A 19,532-nucleotide genomic window follows, 5' to 3' on the forward strand; every position below is an offset into this window, starting at 1 on the left:
GGTTGTAAGTGTGAGCTTGCAATGGCACTCTTACAACTATGTGGAAATCGGGTTCCAGTCCAGGCTCGTGCTGCTGTTGGTGCTAAGGCTCAACACTAATATTAGACACCTTAATTTTTTTTTCAATAGTCGTCAAGCCGAACGCTTACAGGACCATGTTTTCTCTGATGAGAAGCTGATTAAGCACCGTAAACCAGAAGTGGCTCTTTCTATCAATGTGGGAGTTTTCAGATAGCACCAGGAGATGATTTGCTGACCAGACCATACTAGCCATGGACTCAGTTGGAATGGAGTACCTCAACTGGACCAGCAAGAGGGTCTGCCACAAAGTGTCTTCAAGAATCACTGAGACAAACTGGATACAGGATTCAGGATAACTCTGATTTTCTTCTAATCTCTCTTGGGGAAGTGCTTTAGCATCCCTTTATCAATGTGGTACTTACTCTCAGGCTAGGTAAATGCACTTTATCCATGAGAAAACGGATTAATATATTGTATAATGTTTTGGGGACTGTTTTGTAATCACCCTAAATGCTTTTTTTTTTTGGTGTCGGTCAGATGCTGATATCTTGCACCATCACTACGCAATTTGCTGGGGTTTTTAATACAGTCATAAACATATCTTTTTAGAAATTTTTTTCCATCTCTGATCACTGAAGTTACTAGCGATATTGGAATTTGCTTCTGTCTCTATAAAAACCGAAGTCTGTAGTAGCTCAAGTCAGATTTCAGGAAAGAAGGAAATGTGGAAATCTCTGAATAAAGTGTACTAAGTCGGCTCTAAAAATGGCAAGTTTAGAATTTGTCAAGCTCTAAAACCTGAAGACTTCTTGTGATACGGAACAACAGTGCGGTAACTTTATATTGTAAAGTTTCTAGGGCTTTTTTGTTGTCCATAAGCTTCATTAACAAACAAAAGGGAAGGAAAAAATTGGCAGAGCTGATGTGAGCGACCCAGAGATTGGTCTGAAGTGGGTTTTATTGTACTCAAGAAAAAAGGCTTGTATTTATTTTCAGCACTCTTATTCATTCAAATGTATTCTGAATGATAAAGTGAAAATGGAAGATAACACCCAAGCATTTCTGGGCAGCAGTGACGTGCTGGTGGCACCTAACGTGTTTGCCTTTTGCAGCTGGGAACCTGTGCAGAGGGATTGCCGAATCGAGTGAAGTCTGGTATCAAACACACTGCAGAGCCTTGTTGAGCTACATAAATGTCCGGAAACCTGTTCCGAAATGAGCAAAGCGTGAAGTATCCTTAACTAAAACTGTCATAATGAGAGGACAAACTAACAGTCACTTTTGGGTAATATCATAAATGTTTAACCTGTTTTATATATGCGCAGTAGATTTTGTAGTAGAAAATGCCAGTACAACAGACTCCTAAAATTTTGGCTAATGTGAGAAGATCTCTCGCTTACCCTTTTAAACAATATTCTGGTATTTCAGACAGCTCCAAGACAAAAACTGACACTCTCAGCTAACAGGAAAAAAAAAAGTCAAAAGCACCTTGAAGCATATGATTAGTATTTATTTCTTTGCATATCTTTAAAGGTGAGCAGGTGCTTCTGTGCTTTCTTAGGTCGATTCATTTGAGAAGGGGATATTTAAATTTCCCCGCTGTTTCGGTTGTAGGTAGTCTTTATCTCGAAATCCTACTTTTCTGGATAGATTTTTGTGACTGAGGTGAGGGCAGCCAGCTGCTTTCCCCATCTTATTTTGCATCGCCTTCTTCCATATCAACAAGTGTTCTTGCGAGCCAGGGTTTACAGAGGTTACCGCAGACTGATTACTAAGGTAAGCAAGAACGGTTTGTGTTTGCAGATTGTTCCATTGCATTGCACTTACTTTGCTGTCCCTTTAATCCCTCCAGTTCCTTACTGGACAGCTGTTCTTGAGCTCAGCCTTCCCACCTACCTTTAATAACTCTAGTCTCTTCTTGAAAACATGAAGTTTTGAGAAATTTTAATACGGATTCCAAGAACTGACGTGGAGATTTGAGTATGTGCCTTTGTTAAAGTGTCAATGTAGCAGCGCCTGCACTGAACCAATCTTGGGTTATTTCTAATGTTGGCTCAAAGTGCATATTTTTTTTTCTTAAAACTATTGTGGGTCATTCCACAATGAGAGAGTTTATTAAAAATGGGGGCGGGGAGAGGGAACACCTTTTAAAATGGAGTCTTTGTGATTCCACACTTTATGATGGTTATATTGCAAAGCCTGGAAAAGCTTTCATCTTTATTTTTCAAGTGTTCTTCACAAAATAAAAAGTCATTTCTACATGTCTGTTGATTTGTCTTGTGCATGTCTCACCAATACACGTTATTGGATGGGCTCAACTTTCATTAAGCTTTAATTTCCAAGTCTTTTTCAAAGATCTTTGTGCAAGGAGTTTCCCCAATCCGACTGGGGTTGCGCTGTGCCAAAGACCTATGTTCATTTGGAGGACTGGGTACAGGTTACTTGATACAGGTTGAAGTGCTTTTTAGCTTGTGTTTTTTCCTCTTTTTCAGAAAGTATGGTGTAGTATCAGCTGCTTGTTATTTTTTTTTTTTTTGTGTACAAACATATTAACCTGGTCTATATTTCAAGGGAACCAGCATAAATCATTTAGAAGACGGTGGCTCTGCATGGAGTAAGAAACACAGATTGCTAAGGAATGGTTATCTTTGCGTCTGCCCTCGGTGTAGTCCCTGTAAAAGAGCAAGTGTTCAGCTCTGTGAATCTTATTATGAGAAAATTGTAGGTTTGCTTTTTCTTTTCCTCATAAATCCTTCCAGTTTGCTTAAGTGATTATGGAGCAGGCTTTCAAACTAAGAGATCTATGGCTTAAAAAAAAGGCGGGGCCGGGGGGGGGGAAGAAATTGTGCGGTGGAAAACTCACTGCAACAAGTACAAAGTCACTAGGTGCACACAAGAAAAACTCAGAAAATGTATTTATGATCTAAGTATCCTTTTCAGAATGATGCTAATTGGAGTAAAGAAGAGTTTGTACCAGCAAAGAAAATTCTTTGCTATTAATGATAATCGTAAAGTCATTGAGCTAAACCGCTACTTAAAAATCTGCGGGCAGTGCCTAGTTCGGGGTATGTATTGCGCCGTGGGGTGCACTGAGTTCTCGTGCCCATGGCTTCTCTGTGGGAGGTCCATGAGGGAAGGCGCAGGGAGGGGACGCGGGTGCTGCACTGCGTCTCTCGGCGCTCCCGGCGCTGGTGGCTCTGTCCTCAGAGCTCTGTGTGCAGAAGCAGCTTCGCTTCTCTCATGTTTTCAATCACTGCAGAGAAAGCATGAAGATACTAAACATGACGGGAAAGTTTACTACGTCTGCACAGCTTAAGGGCAGAAGCTAAGGTCACTCTGGATCAGTAGACTTCTAGCAGGCCTTTAAATTTTTTTTTCTCCAATTTTATTGAGTAGTTTTGACTAGTTATGTTGACTCGGCAACAGGTTTTGACTGCAATTAGCGATTAGCTTCTAGAAAATATTAAGCCACTGATTTGGGAGAATAATTTTTTTTCCCGTTCCTGTTTGGGTTTTTTTTTTTTAAACTCTTACTTGGACAATTTCATTAACTCCAGTTGGTGGCAGAAGCGTATATAATGCTGTGTTTTAATCGGTGCTCCAGCAACAGAGTGCAATTAGACCAGTTCATCTGATGGAGTTTATGGCACCTGCATCGGTGTCCTGCAGGTGTCCTTTGAGGTTCGAAGCTTTGTCTGTGTCCCAGGCAAAAGTCTGTGTGCTGCCAAAGTGGAAAAACTAGAAAAGAAGAGTGTGAACCCAAATAATAGGATTGGTGTTAGCCTGATTGTCTGCGGGAAGGCGTTGTTCTGTTACCCACAGCTCTTGAATCTGGCTCATCCCAACTTGCTGTGATCTGGGGATACAGTTCTCTAAATGTTATTGAAGTGGGCAGTCAGGAGAGGGGAGTGCAGAGACACCAACCCTTAGGAATTAATGCCCTTCCTCACGGAATATGTATTTTTAAACTTTGGTTACCTCTAGGGTGAGAAGTATTCTGCAGTTTGGGTTACGAAGCAGAGCAGCAGTGTGCTCAAGGCTGCAAATGCCTTGAGCCGAAGCAGGAAGGGGTTTGTTTTTCCAAACTTAGATGGCATTTGGAAACTCCACCAGCAGAGTTCAGACACTGACGACAACTCTCCCCATGCTTTTACTGCACAGTTCTTTGGAAATACTCAACAATGTTTTTTTCCCAGAAGTCATTTACACTAGATTTACTTCATTGATGTTTATAAAGGGCTTTAAGCAGAATTTACTGCTGAAATAGATACAGCATTTTTCAAGATTCTCTTATAGCCTCTTCCTTCAATGACATTTCTGTAAATTTGAGATGACTAAAAAGGGATCAGTAAAGTGCCCATTTCACTCACAGGTTGAAATACCTTCTGGTTCATAAGTGTACATCCTGTTCCTGTATTTGCCAGTTAGATCAGCTCGAACTATCATAGAAGGATCTTGAGGAGGGGAAAAAGTACAAGATATGAGCAACTCTGGCTTTGTGGAGTGAGGTGGTGGTGAATAATTTTGTGAGGATAAAAGCCTTGTAAAATGGTGTTGATTAGCCTTTTCATGGCTGGAAAGAGTCTGGAAGCACCAGACTCGCAGCACACTGTATGTTTATTAAGGAAGTCTGCTTCTGAAAACCCACGACGAGTAGGTCTCTACGTGCAAGCCTTGCCTGGTAGCTCAAGGTTATTGCCCGTTGTCCCCTTTGTACCCAGCAGTTTGATGGTAACTTTGCCTTTTGTGAAGTTGTTGGTCACAGTTTGGTGATGGGCCTTTGCTCTGCTCTTGGACAGAGCGTTTGTTATTCATCTGACGACAGGCTTGGAGCAAGAGGCTGGTATTCAGATGTTGTGGCACGGTGTCATGTAGGCAGGACCAAACTCTTAAAGGGTATATGTTAGCCATCAATAGTGGTGACATGCTGTTCATTGCTACTAGTGGAACAAGACTGTCATGGTTCTGTTTTTAAAACAATGCTAGTGGGATTGTATGCCCAACTTTAGCTCCAATTGCGAAACAACTTGTATTTTTCCAGTTAAGCCATTCCTTTTGAAAGTCTGGGTTATTCCTACAGCTTCAGTGGTCAAAAGAATAAGAGCTATTACTTGGAGCAACGTGAATTCAATGGGGGGAACACATAGAAAAAAACCCCAAAAAACACTGTCCTGATTATTCCCCTGAGCCCAGAGACAACCACAAAGAGGATCTGAGGGATGTAATGTCCATCAGGTGCCAATGTTGTTATCACTGCTGGAATGCTGTCGGAGTTAGATAGTGTCTTAGTGATGGGAAACTGAGCTTGTGATTGGCTGAGCTTGCCTCGGCTACTAACAGCTGGTTGGTATGGTCAGATACAGAGTTTCCCTGTTCTGTCTGAGTTGTCCCATGGTAGATGCTTGGGGATGAGGACAGAAACCCCAGGCAGGTAACTGGGAAAGCCTGATGACTGGCTATTTTTTCATTGTATCAGAATACTACCTGTTGTTGGAGTACATAAAATGGTATTTCCATACCAATAAGTATGTGTGTATGGAAGTGTCTCCCAGTCCCCTCTCCCAGGAGGAACTGTGATGGTGTTTTGCAAACCCTGTTGTACATCCCCAGAGAAGTGGGAGAAAAAAGGGAATTTCAAATACAACTTCAAAGCTGTTCAAAGTGAATCAATTTCTGCTTTTAATATGGCTTAATTTTTTTTTTAAATATAGCTTAACTTACCACCAGATTGAGCATGATAAAGTCCTTCTGAGCCATCTGCTGAATCTCTGGGCTAGAAGCAAATGCTTTCCGTAAAAGAAAGAGAAATACATTATTTGAGTGGGGGAAAAAATGTCTGGATCACTGCTTTTCATGGGTTTGCATCATCTTATATTAATTCTAAATACACCAGTAAATGACTGGCACTACTTTCTGACATGCGCATTTCACACAAAGTTTGGAGGACTTGATTCTTATAAAGTAAAGTGCAAAAGACGTTTAGTCCTTGAGAAACTGAAGTGCTGATGTATAGACATATTTCCTTCCCGGTGGCCGAACAGGTCATGAAAGCCTATGCCTTGGCTTTATTTGGCTGTCTGCAGCCCCGCACTACAGAGTGTAGGAGTTCTCTGCACAATTCATGCTATTTGCATTTGGGGGAACGAATACTTAGAGAAGTTTCCTAGGAAATGGTGGGTACAGGCTTCCCTGACAAACCTCACTTTGCTCTCAATATCCTAGGAGGTTATCAAGTGGTAGTGAGGGGTCTGATACACTCTTGGGCAGGAGGCCTTGTAAGAGTAAGAGGAAAGCGTGTAAAACGTATGGTAGCAGATGCTCTTGTGAGACAGAAGATGATTTGAGCTTTCTAATGCTGTAAACTATTGCACTTCTAAGGTTCTGAAAATGTGCCACTAAAGGCATGTTGCAGTCCCTGTGAATCAGTGAATATGAGGCTACAAAGATGATTTTCTCAGTGTCTGACTCTCCACGCCTGCAGGATACCTGTAACTTCAAAGCCACACTATAAAACAACAGAATGGAGACAGGGTGATGGCTGAGCTCTCTGGTTTGAACAATTCTCGTCCAAGGTCCTCAAAAAGACTAGGTCTCCAGACTAAACTTAAAGCTATCTGTTTTATGGTCTTAGGGTACTTCTTTCAATTCCAATGCCTCCCTTTAGGTCCACAGGGATTCATGGAGACTTCATGGGTTGCTAGCTTTTGACTCTTCAGTTAAATTGAGCGGTGCTTCCTCGGGGTACTACCTCTTCAGCAAAATAAGTGTGCCAAAGGCCAAATTTAACAAAACCCCTGAGATTCCTCAGGCATCTCAGACGCCTGTGGCAGAAATCCAGATAAACCACATGATTCCAAAATAAACAACCCTCTTCCCTAGAGCAGCTTCTTCCCAGTTATCTTGCCTCCTCTGAGACTTCTTCTGATGCCCTTGCATGTAGAAGCTGTCAACACCTCCTCTTCTTCCCAGGCTCACCAGATCCGATAGTCACAGCCTGTCTGGGAATTTCATCAACCCACCAGTGTGCTGGGCTGGGGGAAGACAGAAATCGCTTCCCTGCAACCACCCGTTCTCAGGAGCCCAGGTGTAATTACCCTGTCAGTGTGGTAGCCGTCCACTTCTCTTCCTCTGCTGAAAAAAATAACCTCTTTCCTTGTCTGAACTAATACCAGTTAAATGAGCTTTGGTAACTGTGGGAAAGTAACGGAAGATTGGCAAGGAGGATTGTAAATATCCTCAAGTGACTTGCATTGTGCTGGAAAACACATATCACGCTAACCATTGTTTAGTCTTATGTGCTTAACAAGTAGAACATCTGCACTTAGATAACATAGGCCTGTGATGGACTCAGAGGCACCTTAATGAACATCCCTGCCTTGCTGTAGAAGATCAAAGCACAGTGGAAAACTACACCTGCTTGAATCCCTGATATACAGGTGAGAACAGCAGGTTCTGTCTGTCTCTCTCTCTAATGAGGACTCTTTCGCTGTCAAGGACACCTTTGCTCAGTGGTGCCTCTGCCCAGGCTCATTTGGAGATCCCCTAGTCCGTGAGGCATCGAGATTAAATTTGTTCTTTGGCTTTCATCTGTGGTGGTGGTGTTGTTCCTGCATCCTGCCTGTTTCAGCTCGCACAGTAACGTGTCTCTCTTTGTTCCCAAATCCGATTCATTCTTCCAAAGTTGTATAGCAAGACAGGCAAGCTGGAACTGCAAGTCCAAGCATGACAGCACAGCCGCCATGTGGCCCTGTTGAAGTTCAGCTTTCAAACATTTAACAGTCACGACCGGCCAAGCAGAAAAAGCAGAATTTTCGTTCTCAGGTTCAGAAACCCGGTCAGGAAGATTGGCAGCGACGTGGAGGTCAGGTTTTTGCTTGTCGGTGAGGATGCAGGGGGTTGCAGGGAGGGTGTCGTATGCTGGCTGGTGGGAATGGGCCCGCAGGAGATGAGGATGGTACTGGGAGTCCTGTGCTGTTCCTTAACGGCCGTGGCCTGGCTTTCCTAGGGAGCGTGACCTGGGCTGACGTTGGCTCCTTCTCCCCCATCCCTTACTCTTACTTTTTGTAGTTCTTTATTTCAAGAAAAAAACAGACAAACAAAACAAAAACCCGACCCAAAAGATACAATCGAAGTTTCGGAGCACTGAGTATTCAGCTAAGGGGCTGGGGTGTGACTAGGTGTGCGGGATGAGAGGTTGTGGGGCTGATGCCAGGGAATCAGGTGTGTGGGGGTAGAGAGTTAGTAGAAAGAAACTAATAGACTTCATCAAGAATGTATACTTTCTTGATTTAAGAATTTGTTGCCTTTCTGCTATTATTGCAAAGCAGCATTTTGTTACAGACTGCCTAAAAATCACTTAATCACAGGTGAACTCATCACTTGCCAAACTTTTGGAATGCTATTTGTTTTGTTACGTTGCACTGTTGAGTTACTTCTTTTTTGTTTTGTGTTGTTTGTGTTTTCTTTTTATTCTTTGTTGGAGAGGGAGAGATGGACTAGGGACATGCACAAAAGTGACAAAACCCACCCTCCTTCTCATTTCACTTTCTACACGTTAAAAAAAAAAAAAAAGGAGTTTGCCTATGGCAGAGGGCTTCGAACTAGATGGTCTTTAAGGTCTCTTCCACCTCTAATCTTTCTATAATTCTATTATTCCACGGCTCCTCCCTCAGGCCCAGGGCGAGGGAGGGCAGGGCCCGACCGGGCCGCCCGGCCGGTTGCTAGGGCCGCGTTGTGCCTAGCAACCGCCCGCCCCGGCTGTGCGCCTGCGCAGTGGCGCGCCGTGCGCCGCGGGGCAGGCCGGGAATGCTCAGAGCCGCCGGTGGCGGCGGCGGCGCGGTCCCGCCGCCGCTATGAACGAGGCGGTGGTGCGTCGGACGCAGGAGTCCTTGGGCCGAGTGATCCGTAAGCCGCCGCTGACGGACCGGCTGCTGAGTAAGCCGCCCTTCCGCTACCTGCACGACGTGATCACCGAGGTGGGCCGGGAAGCGGCCTGTGGGCCCGCTCCGCTGTTGCTAGGCAACAGGGCCTCCCTGCGGGCTCGGGCGCCCCCTGGCGGGCGGGGGTGTGGCCGCCGCGGGGCCGGGGGGACACCGGCGTCCTGAGCGCTCCATCCCTGGGGAGGGGGGACCCTGTCACCCCCCGAGTCCTCCATCCATAGAGAGGGGGGACACCCGGGGCGCTGAGCGCCCCATCCCCGGGGTGGGGGGACCCTGTCACCCCCTGAGCGCTCCCTCCCCAGGGAGGGGGAACACCCGGGGCCCTGAGCACTCCCTCCCCATGGAGGGGGGGGACCCCGTCACCCTCTGAGTTCTCCCTCCCTAGGGAGGGGGGACCCTGTCGCCTTTCCGGGGCCTGCCCAGGGCTGGATTGTGCACGCAGGTTGCTGCTGGGGGGGTTACGCTCCGGGTAGCAAGTAAATCTCGGAGGGTTTGGGGTAGTGAGTAAATCTCAGGGGTTTCAGGGTGGCTGGTGGTGGTTATGGCCAGATGAGGGGCCTGACTCTTTTCCTCAGTTTTCTGTGCCTTTGATCGTTCGTGAAACCTGCTAGTAGGTTGTTTTCCACCCTCCATTTACAAAAAAACAAACCAACAAAGTCTTAATTTTTATATTGGCTGATCTGCTGCTTTTATATATAGTCATGTGTAAAGAAATCAACACAGGAATAATACAGAACCGCATTTAAAATGCATATGCTATTGTTTACCCTGTGAGTCTCCTGGATTCACCAAGCATCAAGGTTAAAGATGGAATTAAATAGGAAGGGAGGCCTGAGCCATAAGCAAGGATTAAATCTTGTTGTTCCAGAGCATGTTCAGAGACACAGCAGACCTCCAAACCCGCTCTAGAAATACTTCTAAATGAGGTATCATCTCTGAAAGCAAATAAGGCCAATATATTTCCTATTGCCACACAAGCTTTATTGAACAGAGGCCTTCAGGTGTTCTTAACTTACTCCGTTTCTTCTGTTTTGAAGGTAATTAGAGTGACAGGTTTTATGAAAGGACTTTACACGGATTTTGAATTGAAATCAGATAATGTTAAGGTGGGTATGAAACTTCCTTACTTATTTAGCTTTAATGTTAGTATTCTTTGAAACTTGCTACAGGGTACTTTGGTCTTTTCTGTGTTCAATGTCAAGTACCTGTCTTTAGTTTTGTGAGAAGAAATTGTAAAAGCTATTGCCTGGTTGGTTATATATATAAGTGTGTGTATATATATATATAAATTTGGTTATGTTATGCAATGCATGAGGTGAATACCTATAGGTTGCACTTGTGGATGTGACACAAATAAGCTGTTGTCTGCAGAGAACTATTTCTGCAGAAATCTCAAAACAGTGAGCGTTAATGTATGACCAGATCTTGGTTTACAAAATACTGTTGTATTACAGATGAAAAAAATCATTATGTATCAGGGTTTCCTTGAAGTAGTAGTTAGGCATTGATAAAAAATCACAGACACTGGAAATCCACACATAGTTATTTAAAGAGTTTTGTTATCTCTCAGTGGAATGTATGGTTTCATATTTATGGTTTTATATATGAGTGTGTATACACATGTACAGATATATATACTGTATACATATATACAGTAAATGTTCTTGCTTAATATCCCAGGCATTTGTCTAGTATATGCATTTCACAATAGTTTTACTACAGTATACAAATGGCTAATTACTGAAAGAGGAGGTTAATGTTATTACTGAAAAATGCTTTTCTTAAGCACAAGGGTGACTTTAGTCTCTGTTTGCTGCTCTTCTACTGTGCACCTCTGCTGAGCCAGGGATGCTCACTTCTCCAACTACCGACTTGACTGGAAACTTTGGTCGCTTATTCATGGCAAATAACGCAGTGTTTGTATGTTGCTAGTTAGACAGCTACATCTGTTGGTGATTGTTTAACATAGCAACTGAAAGTATGAGGTCTGTGAGCCCGGCTTGTCATCCATGCAGCCAGTTATATGGAGGTTTTATGCACTTCTTGCAGCTAATTATCTGTCTGATATGTATGTTTATTTCTGTGACTGTTCTTATTGTTGTCAGGATAACTCGAAACTAAATTAGTTATACAATGGGTTGATTGTTTTTGTTGGTACTTTCCCTGTTGAAGCTTGTCAATAGGTTCTGTGATGAAGAGCAGCTTAGCACATGCTGCCTCATCTTTGGAGAGCACAGTGCATTTTATTTGTGGATTGAAAAAGCAGATTTCCTAGCAACTCCTGAGTAGGTCTTTCTTTGTGTCTACATACTGTGATAGCTGTGAAGTTGCACCGATCTTGAGTACCCCTCTGAGAATTTCTTTCACAGTCCATGAGATAATGGTTTTCAAGAGTTCAGGCAGAGGAGATCAAAAGGCTGTAGTATGAGGGAAAATGTCTTTAGCTTGTGTTCTTTCCAAAACACTGGTCAGGAGAAAGACTTGGCTCTCCCAGGATGCTTCCTTATTGTGATTTCTGTTGGAGTTGTACAAAAACAGGAGAGTAATCTTTATGCGGAGACCAAAATGACCCACAGAGTCTGAGAGCAGCAGCCAGAGTACACATTGTGAATAGCTGTATATATTTCTGTGTGATGGTGATCTGCTTTATGTAGCACTAGGTAATGATGCTCATCTGGTGTAATGATTTGGCAGTAGATGCACAGACTTGGAACGGGCAGGATGCTTTCAGAAAAAATAAAAGGTTTGTACCCACTGTGAAATAATCCCAGTGCTGTAGTCCACAGTCTGCTTGCTGTGGACTGGGAAAAATGGACAGGTGCTCTTTGCAAGCTGGCTGTGCTGTTGCAGATCATGAGGTGCATAGACTGAAATTAGTAAAGCCCAAAGCTCATGGTCCAACCTCTGTGGTGGCTGGGGCTGGCTTCTGCTCTGGACATCCCCTTACGTGCTACACAGCATTGTGCACGCGTACATGCAGCAACCATCTTAATTTCCAGTTTCAACTCGCCTCTCCCACCGGGGACATAGCAGTGGGGTCCTAAAGTACTCGCCGTTTCTTCTGTGCTACCTTTTATGTCTCCACTGTTGGGATAACACATATTGCATGGATAGCTGGTCCCCTCCTTCTGTATAGAAAGAGGTGGGAGGCAGGCTAGAAGCTTCCGACGAGCCAAATCCGGCCCGCAGAGCATGCATGTTTATCTTGCTGAGTTCTAGTTTGTGCCAGAGATGTACAGTCAAAGCAATCAAGGAAAGAGAGATGGAAGGGAAATAAAAAGCATGAGGACAGGTACGTCGGATGGTATTGCTGTCTGCATGTTTATCAGAAAGGTTTGTCTTGTTAGGTCTAGTAAAAAGTTGTTCTCTTATAAATGGAAAGACTGGATATCAGACTTGCTCTTTTAATCTTCCACATCAGCTTTATATATACACACAGAAAAGTCTCCATATTTTTGTACGTATAAAGTCTTATCACTTGGAATAGTGGAGATATCTTTGTTTGAAAGCTACCCAATAAAAATATTTTCTTAAGCTCTCAGCACTGTTTCAGATGTTTGTTTCTATTTTGATAGAACTTTTATTTACTGATGCAGGAAGGAGCTGTAGATTTCTCATTGGGTTCATGAGGATTTTTTATATGGACAGAACACACTGATAACCTAACTGCTGAAAATGACAAGGATGTAGGAGAAAATTTTTGATCTTTATTTGAAAACTTGTTTAATTTAGAAAAGTGTCCTTTCTCCTTCCCTAAATTAACAGATTGTATACATCCTTGGAAGGATGGACAACTATTTTAATAGTTGCAGTGTTTCCTTCCTTTCCTTTTTTATTTGTGAATGCAGGAAGCGCTGGTGAGGGTGAAGTGTTCCTGATGTTAATGGAGACAATCTGAAAATCCCAGCTATGTGGAAGTTGTTTGTTTTAGTCCTTTCGGAAGAGTCAAAGACGGGAAGTACCCTGACTCTGGAGACTGTCTTCCCACGCGTTTAACTACCATTTACGTGCTTGCAGCAGAACCCAGTTCTTGTTCATGGAGAGTGGCTCTGGGATTTGAAATAACACATGAACAGCTCTCTTAAGCTCCAGTGCCACAGGACTAGACAGTGCTCCCCGATTGCCTGTAAAGAGTGTTAGCCATGCTCAGCTGAGGAAATCCTGGCTTCTGTTGCTTTCCTCTGTATCAGTATGCCTGTCAAATTAGATCCAGGTCATTCTGGATATGTGCACCTGAGATACCCAGACAGTAAGTGCAGTGCAAAATCGGGTGTTTTACCAGATAATTACATCTGCTCCTTTCCTGAATTAATTGAAATGGCAGTGGTCCACTTTTCAGTTATCAGTTTGAATGCTGTAGTTTATAATCTTTTGAACCAATGCTTATTAAAACACGCATAGAGAATTCTTCTTACATGGGCTTACTTTTGAACAGGCTAGTTAAATACTTTCTTATCTACACTTATAACCGTAAAGGATGAGTGAGTAGACTTCTGTGCTGGGCCTGATAAATATTCCTTGAAATTTATTATGTTTTATTAATAAAACCTTTTTTTTCCCCACCCCCTGAGTATTCTGCAGCTGCAGAGACTTCACACCATGATTTCATTCTCTGGGCCAGGAACCCTCCAATAAAATTTTACTTGGTGGGGATTGGTTTATTTTGTCTTTCTTTTTTTCTTATAGTTTTGCATAATCACCAAAAGCCATCATCTCTACTGAAGGGCACTTGGGGAAAGTTGTTTGTGAAGTATAATTATAAAACTAAAACACATCTGGTAATTGTTGAGATAAAAATACGTGCCTGTATCCCTTTCCCACCATCTTTTGTATGTTTTCTTTACTCACTGTTAAGTCTGGTTTGTGAAGTATGTGTACGAGTATGTAAGTCCCTCAGTTTAGACTCTCATAAGTCCCATAACTTTGTGACACTCTGTGCTGGAAAATATTGCTCTGAAGGACAATTCTTGCCCTGAATATCTAGTGTAACGGTCCTGTTATAACTCTAGTGATTCTTTTGGTAATAATTGCAATCATTTCTTAAACAAAACTTCATCTTCTTTAACATGTAATGCTTGAAAATAGAGTGCCAAGGGTCTTACAGCAATCTTAAAATGCACTGGACCTAAATGATAAACATATTAAAAAGACAAAGTTATACTTTCGCTTTGGTCATTCCAGTTCAGTGTTCATCTGTTATGAAAGCTGTCATTTCTTAATCAGAAATAAATAACTATAAATCAGGGGCAGCCTTCTTTCCTGGCCTTACAAACCATGTGCTGCTCTTGTTGTATGGCTGCCTTCTGCAACTCTTCCTCCCATCAGAGTTTTTCTAGTCTAGTGGTGTGTGGAATTATTTTGGCTTCTCAGTATTATTTCTTAATTGCTCTTTTACCAGGATAAAGATGCCAAAATCAGCTTCCTTCAGAAGGCAATTGATGCCGTTGTAATGGTAACAGGAGAGCCGCTGTCAGTAAAACCAGCACGTGTCGTGGCTGGACATGAACCTGAAAAAACCAATGAATTTCTTCAAGCAATTGGGAAGTGCTGCTTAAATAAGGTATGATGTCACATATGTATTTTATATACATGGAGATATATTATCAGAGCTTACTTGCAACAGACTTTATTCACACTCATCTGCTATTTTTAATTACACAAGATAAATCTTGGGTCACCACTTATAATAATAACAACAGAGAGATAGTATATGATTCTTAGCAGAGTTTGAGTCAGGTCCCCAGGCAAATATGTTCTGGATATTTTAGTGCTTTTAACATATGCTGGTTTTTATTTTTCACCTTATTCATTGGTCATTTAATAACATCTATTCGGTTTGAAGAAGAATGTGAAGCTTCAGAACTTTTAAAAACTTTGGATGCAGACACATTAATTATATGAACAGATGCTCCCAACTTTGACTTTATCTCCTCTAAAATTTCAGTTAAATCTCTAATTCTGTAATGAAAGTCAGTTTTCCAATGTGCGTGGAGTTCTTTTGTTTTGTTTTGTTTTTTTAAACTTGTTTGAATATGGAAGTGAGGGAAAGGAGAAAGTTGATAACCTGTTAAAAATAACTGCAGGGGCAGTTCTTAAAATCATTGTTGCATTCTTAAGGTAATTGTTTCGTTAAAAGCAATGGGAAATCTTTGCTTATAGGTGTTACAGAGATTTTTGAATTACAAAGGTATTATCTAAAACCCTTAAATTAATGAATGTGCAGAAATTGTGTATATTTAACTGTGAAATACTGCAGTGTTTATAGGCTGTCTGGAAGTCTAGTTCGGATTATCTTTTGTCTGATAATCTGCTCATTTAAATTTATGTTATTTTGTTTGAAGTAGCTGAGTGCTATGAGCTTCTTCCTTACGAATTGCTTGAGATCAGGAAGGGGGAAGCTGATAAACATATGCACAGATACTGGATAAGTTAGAAAATGTGCTTGATGAAACAGCTTTGTAGGATGTTGTGATGAGATTTAATACCCAGAAGATATAGTCTACCTATTTGAGCTAAGATAATTAGCCCCTTGGCTTTTGTTACGCCTGATGTGCATTGTGGAAAAGATTTCCTTCAGTCTCTAGCTTGATACTTTTAGTGCTGAGCTGAGCACACTGCTTGGAGTCAGGTAGTTCAGGTAAGTGTTGTTAATGTACAGAAGTTTGTGTCCAAATGTGAAAACCCACAAAAATTCATAGTTTTGCATTTACAAACCAAGAGAGAATCAGCAGTCAACCCCCAGGGCAATATCAGTTTTAGGGATCTAAAAGCTGTTCCTGTTTCAGGAAGAATTCCCTGACAATGTGATGATTTTTTTCTTTGCCACTTGGACAGGAAAACATGTCGATAACTTACTATGTAAGTGATCTAATTAATAATTGCTTGTGGTTTTAACAAATGAACTAGATGCAGAAGCTTTTTGAACAGCATAACTGCAGCTTATTGAAACTCATTCTTAATGTAGCTTTCCTTTCTTTAGAGACTGTTGCTGATTGAGCAAGTATTAGGTGAAAGTGGAGTGGCCTAAGAGTGGATGCAAATACAACATAATGTGGTTTTAAGAGCGTTTAACCAATCTAGCACTCGTAGTATAAGGATTTGATAGTCATTTACCTTACCACTTTGAAAAATATTTCAGTTGTTGCAATGAGAATTGCTATTGTGTTATAATACATAAAAAGTACCATATATTTTTGTAGCTCTGGCACATATAATGAAATTATTACAAGAATTACAAGGAGGTGTTTGACATAAAAGCACATTATTATTTCTCTGAAAGGATGTTTCCAAAAGAGCAAAAATAAAAGCTTTATTAAAAAAACCCTAACCAATCCTCCTCCAAAAAACCCAGGTCATGTTGATTACAGAGTTTGGAAGGAAGAAGATATTTAATAAAATAATTTACTCATTTCAGTGATGTTTTTCTGTTCCTTGCAGCTGTCCAGTGATGTTGCTGTGAAAAGGATCTTAGCTGGGGAAAAGGCTGATGTTAAAGGGAAGCCTCCATCCTCTAAATCTCGAGATAAAGAAAGCAGAGAAGCCAAACCAGAGGAACAAAAAAGCCATAGAGATAAAGAGGTAGGTATTTGCAACTTTTGTGGGGTACAGAGACTCCTGCTTTCTATGGTTTGGGTTGGTTTGGGTTGGGTTTTTTTTTTTAGCTTGCATTTTTGTCTGTGGAAGGTAACTGTGTGATAGAGTTGCCAAGTATTGGAATTAATTTTCAGTTTTTAATTTCTTTTTAGGGTAGAGGAGAAACTGAAATTAAAGACAGAAGCTCAAGCAGAGACAGAAAACCCAAAGGAGATTTGAACAAGAGTGAAGAAAGAGAAAAGGAAAGTGATAAACAGAAGAATAATGAAGACAGGCATAGAGACCCTGAAAGAGACACCTTTAAGGAAGGAGAAAAACAAGAAAGGGAAAGAAACAAAAGCAGAACAACCAAGCAAGGAAAAGAAACAGAAAAAAATAAGGGAAACGGAGACATAGAACGAGAAGATGATCTCAAGCGTGATAAAGGACAGGAAAGAGAGAAAAAAAATGAAGGAGGAAGAGAAAAAGACAGACTGAAAGGAAGAGACAAAGATAAGGCTAGGGACAGAGACCGAGAGAAAGACAGAGATAGAGGAAAAGATCGGGAAAGGGATAGACAAAGGGACAGAGAAAAAGATGGGGAGCATTTAAAAGAACATGGAAAGGATAAAGCAGAGAAAAAGGTAATTGAAATGTTACTTCAGAGAGCAATAACTTCTGGCATGCTGTGGTAGCGACCGAACATTTGTTATAATGACCTTGCGTGTTCGTATTCTCTGCTCATTTAACAATTAATTACTTTAACAGCAATTACTCTCATGAAGTGAAAGTGTTAGTGTGGATTTGTTCTGGTAAGAGTGTGATTGAGGCTGTATGTGTAACTTCATGTCTCTCTCATGATATATCTTGACTTGAGCCATAAGACTTTGTTGGACTGTGCTTCCTGAACACGTAATAAGTGCTTTCTTTTCTGAACTCTGCATGATTATCTTTTTTCTTTTCTTTTTTTTTTTCCCCCTGAAAGAACTGTTGGGAAAGCTATCTAGATGAAATCATTTCCCTCTTGCAATGGTGCCCTATTTGCGTCTTTGAGAATGAACACATCCACTGTTTCCCCATACTGCAGGCCTTCTCAGACTAAAGGCCTAAACTGCCTTAATAGCCATCTCTTCACTGCCTTTCATTTTGCTGTTCTTTTAATCTTCTCTCTTCCTCCTCTAAATATTTCCTGTTCTTGTTTTCTGTTGCGTGCTGGTTTGTGGTAGAAATTTGGAATTAATGGACGTCAAAGGTGCTTGTGTTAAGGAGTAGTTTAATTTTGTTAGATGTGAGAAGGCACTTCTGTCAGTACCTGTCTGCTGGCCTTAAGAATTGTTGCCTTCCTAGTATCGCTCAGAGAGAACAACGTTTAACTGTAGATTTTACTTGGTTAGTCTCCTGTGCCAGGGAGGCAAGGTGAAGAGGGCAGGTAGATGGATAAGAATACTGTTGTAATATGTTCAGTTCTACTCTATGCTAATTTCCCCTTTCACGTTATTCAGGTAAGTAGCTCACTTCTCAGCACACTAAATCTAAAGCAATTAATTTCTTTTCAGTCTGCAGATTCTGAGGAATCCACACTTAGGAAAATGCAGAGGCCAACTAAAGACAGCAAGTGCCAGCCGGATAATGAGGTTAGTAGCATAGACAATCTGGGGACTTGAATATTGAAAGCGTTGCATTTTAGAATGATTTGGGAGCCTGCATGAAAAGAATGCAGGATTGAAAGGTAGGCAGATGACAAGTTTTAGGGCTGTAAAAGAGATGCTTGTCTGGCTGTTTGGCTTTTTGGTTTTTGGGGTTTTTTTTGTATTTTTTTTTTTTTAATTTCTCTGAGCTTGGACAAAAGAAGGTCTACTCAGTTTATTTAATTTTCCAGGTTTATTTCTGTGTATTGATGTGTTGGGTACGTCAAGAAAAATATTTATTTGTTCAAAGTTTTCTGTTTATTCCTCTGAATCTTTCCTGGAAAGCTGCTGCTTTTTTTGGGGGGGTACTTCAATGTAAGTTACTGTTTTGGAAAGAAAATCAGTCCAATGTTGTGTCTGGGCCTGTGTTTTGCAGCTGGATGATGGTAGGGCAGAATAGCAACTCACTGATTGCCTCTGAACAGTAGCTGTTGCTTGTGATACCATTGTGTCTCCATCTGCTGCTTCCTGATGACCTGAGGCAATCTGGGGAATTATGGAGCCATATGGCTAAATGTTTAAAGAGTGAGACTTCAATAAATTAACCTAAAGCAGCTCAGACTAGGAAAAAATAGGCAGGATCCCAAGTCTAACAGGAGTCTCTGAGAGTCTATGGGCCACTGACATCATCCTGTCTTCTGCATGAGATGACAAATTTATAGCCGTTCATTGACTGAAATCCAAGTAAACTTTTTAAATTATTGGCACTTGGAGGGAGAGCTTATAAAATAGTTTTTAGCCTGAAGCAAGTGTTCATGGCCAAGTTAAACTTCCTGCAAACTGGGTCTCTAATGGAAATTCTGAGCCTCATCCCAAACTCTCGTAGTGCTGTTGGGCACCACAATAATACACTAGGGCAGTAAAGTTTCATTTCCCGTCTTAAGTGCTTTTGGGAGGGATTCCAAGGCATGTGGGCTTATTACCTTAAATCTAGATGACATGCTTTTCGTCTACTTGCTTGCGTAACAGTAGATGGTACTTAAGTTTTAGGTGATGAAAACACATGCTTTAGACCAGTGCATGACAAATGGTCATCTTCTTAAGGCTGTGGAAGAGAGAAATGAAATGAAAATGTTCCCAATGAATTTTTAGAGCGGGATAGCTGCGCAAAGGGATTTAGAGGAAATTCCAGCATGAAATAATTGGAAAGTGCGTCTAATGGACTGGGGCTGATCTTCTTGTCCTCACAGTAGTTTCACAGCAGGGTAATGCCTTTATTTCCAGGGATTTACCCTGATTTAAACTACTAAATCTCCATTTAAGTCACGTGGCAGTGAAACAAGTGTATTAAAAAAAGAAAAAGGAAAACAAT

At 41.5% G+C, this 19,532-nt stretch overlaps 2 protein-coding genes across 20 annotated transcripts in view; both read left to right on the top strand.

Moving 5' to 3' along the window:
- The window catches only part of USP40 (ubiquitin specific peptidase 40), a 38,843-nt gene extending 36,561 nt beyond the window's left edge, over window positions 1–2,282 (top strand). For 13 of the 14 annotated variants that reach the window (XM_054208684.1, XM_054208685.1, XM_054208675.1 and 10 more), the window contains one exon: window positions 130–2,282. In XM_054208684.1, the coding sequence (XP_054064659.1) occupies window positions 130–235 (106 nt within the window). In that variant the 3' untranslated portion in view covers window positions 236–2,282. The remainder of the gene's footprint in view (window positions 1–129) is intronic. The other variant, XR_008467678.1, reaches the window with a different exon arrangement.
- A 6,533-nt stretch (window positions 2,283–8,815) lies between these two features.
- The window catches only part of TRAF3IP1 (TRAF3 interacting protein 1), a 44,681-nt gene continuing 33,964 nt past the window's right edge, over window positions 8,816–19,532 (top strand). For 3 of the 6 annotated variants that reach the window (XR_008467785.1, XR_008467784.1, XM_054209603.1), the window contains exons 1-6: window positions 8,825–8,996; window positions 9,998–10,066; window positions 14,359–14,520; window positions 16,398–16,538; window positions 16,706–17,176; window positions 18,089–18,166. Coding sequence is in view for 4 of the 6 variants with exons in the window: in XM_054209603.1 (XP_054065578.1) it covers window positions 8,874–8,996; window positions 9,998–10,066; window positions 14,359–14,520; window positions 16,398–16,538; window positions 16,706–17,176; window positions 18,089–18,166 (1,044 nt within the window). In the remaining 2 variants the exon portion in view is untranslated. Of the gene's footprint in view, window positions 8,997–9,997; window positions 10,067–14,358; window positions 14,521–16,397; window positions 16,539–16,705; window positions 17,177–18,088; window positions 18,167–19,532 lie in introns of all 6 variants that reach the window. The other 3 variants (XM_054209600.1, XM_054209602.1, XM_054209601.1) reach the window with 3 other exon arrangements.

Source organism: Rissa tridactyla, chromosome 7 (genome assembly GCF_028500815.1).
Source record: "Rissa tridactyla isolate bRisTri1 chromosome 7, bRisTri1.patW.cur.20221130, whole genome shotgun sequence".
Classification (NCBI taxonomy): domain Eukaryota; kingdom Metazoa; phylum Chordata; class Aves; order Charadriiformes; family Laridae; genus Rissa; species Rissa tridactyla.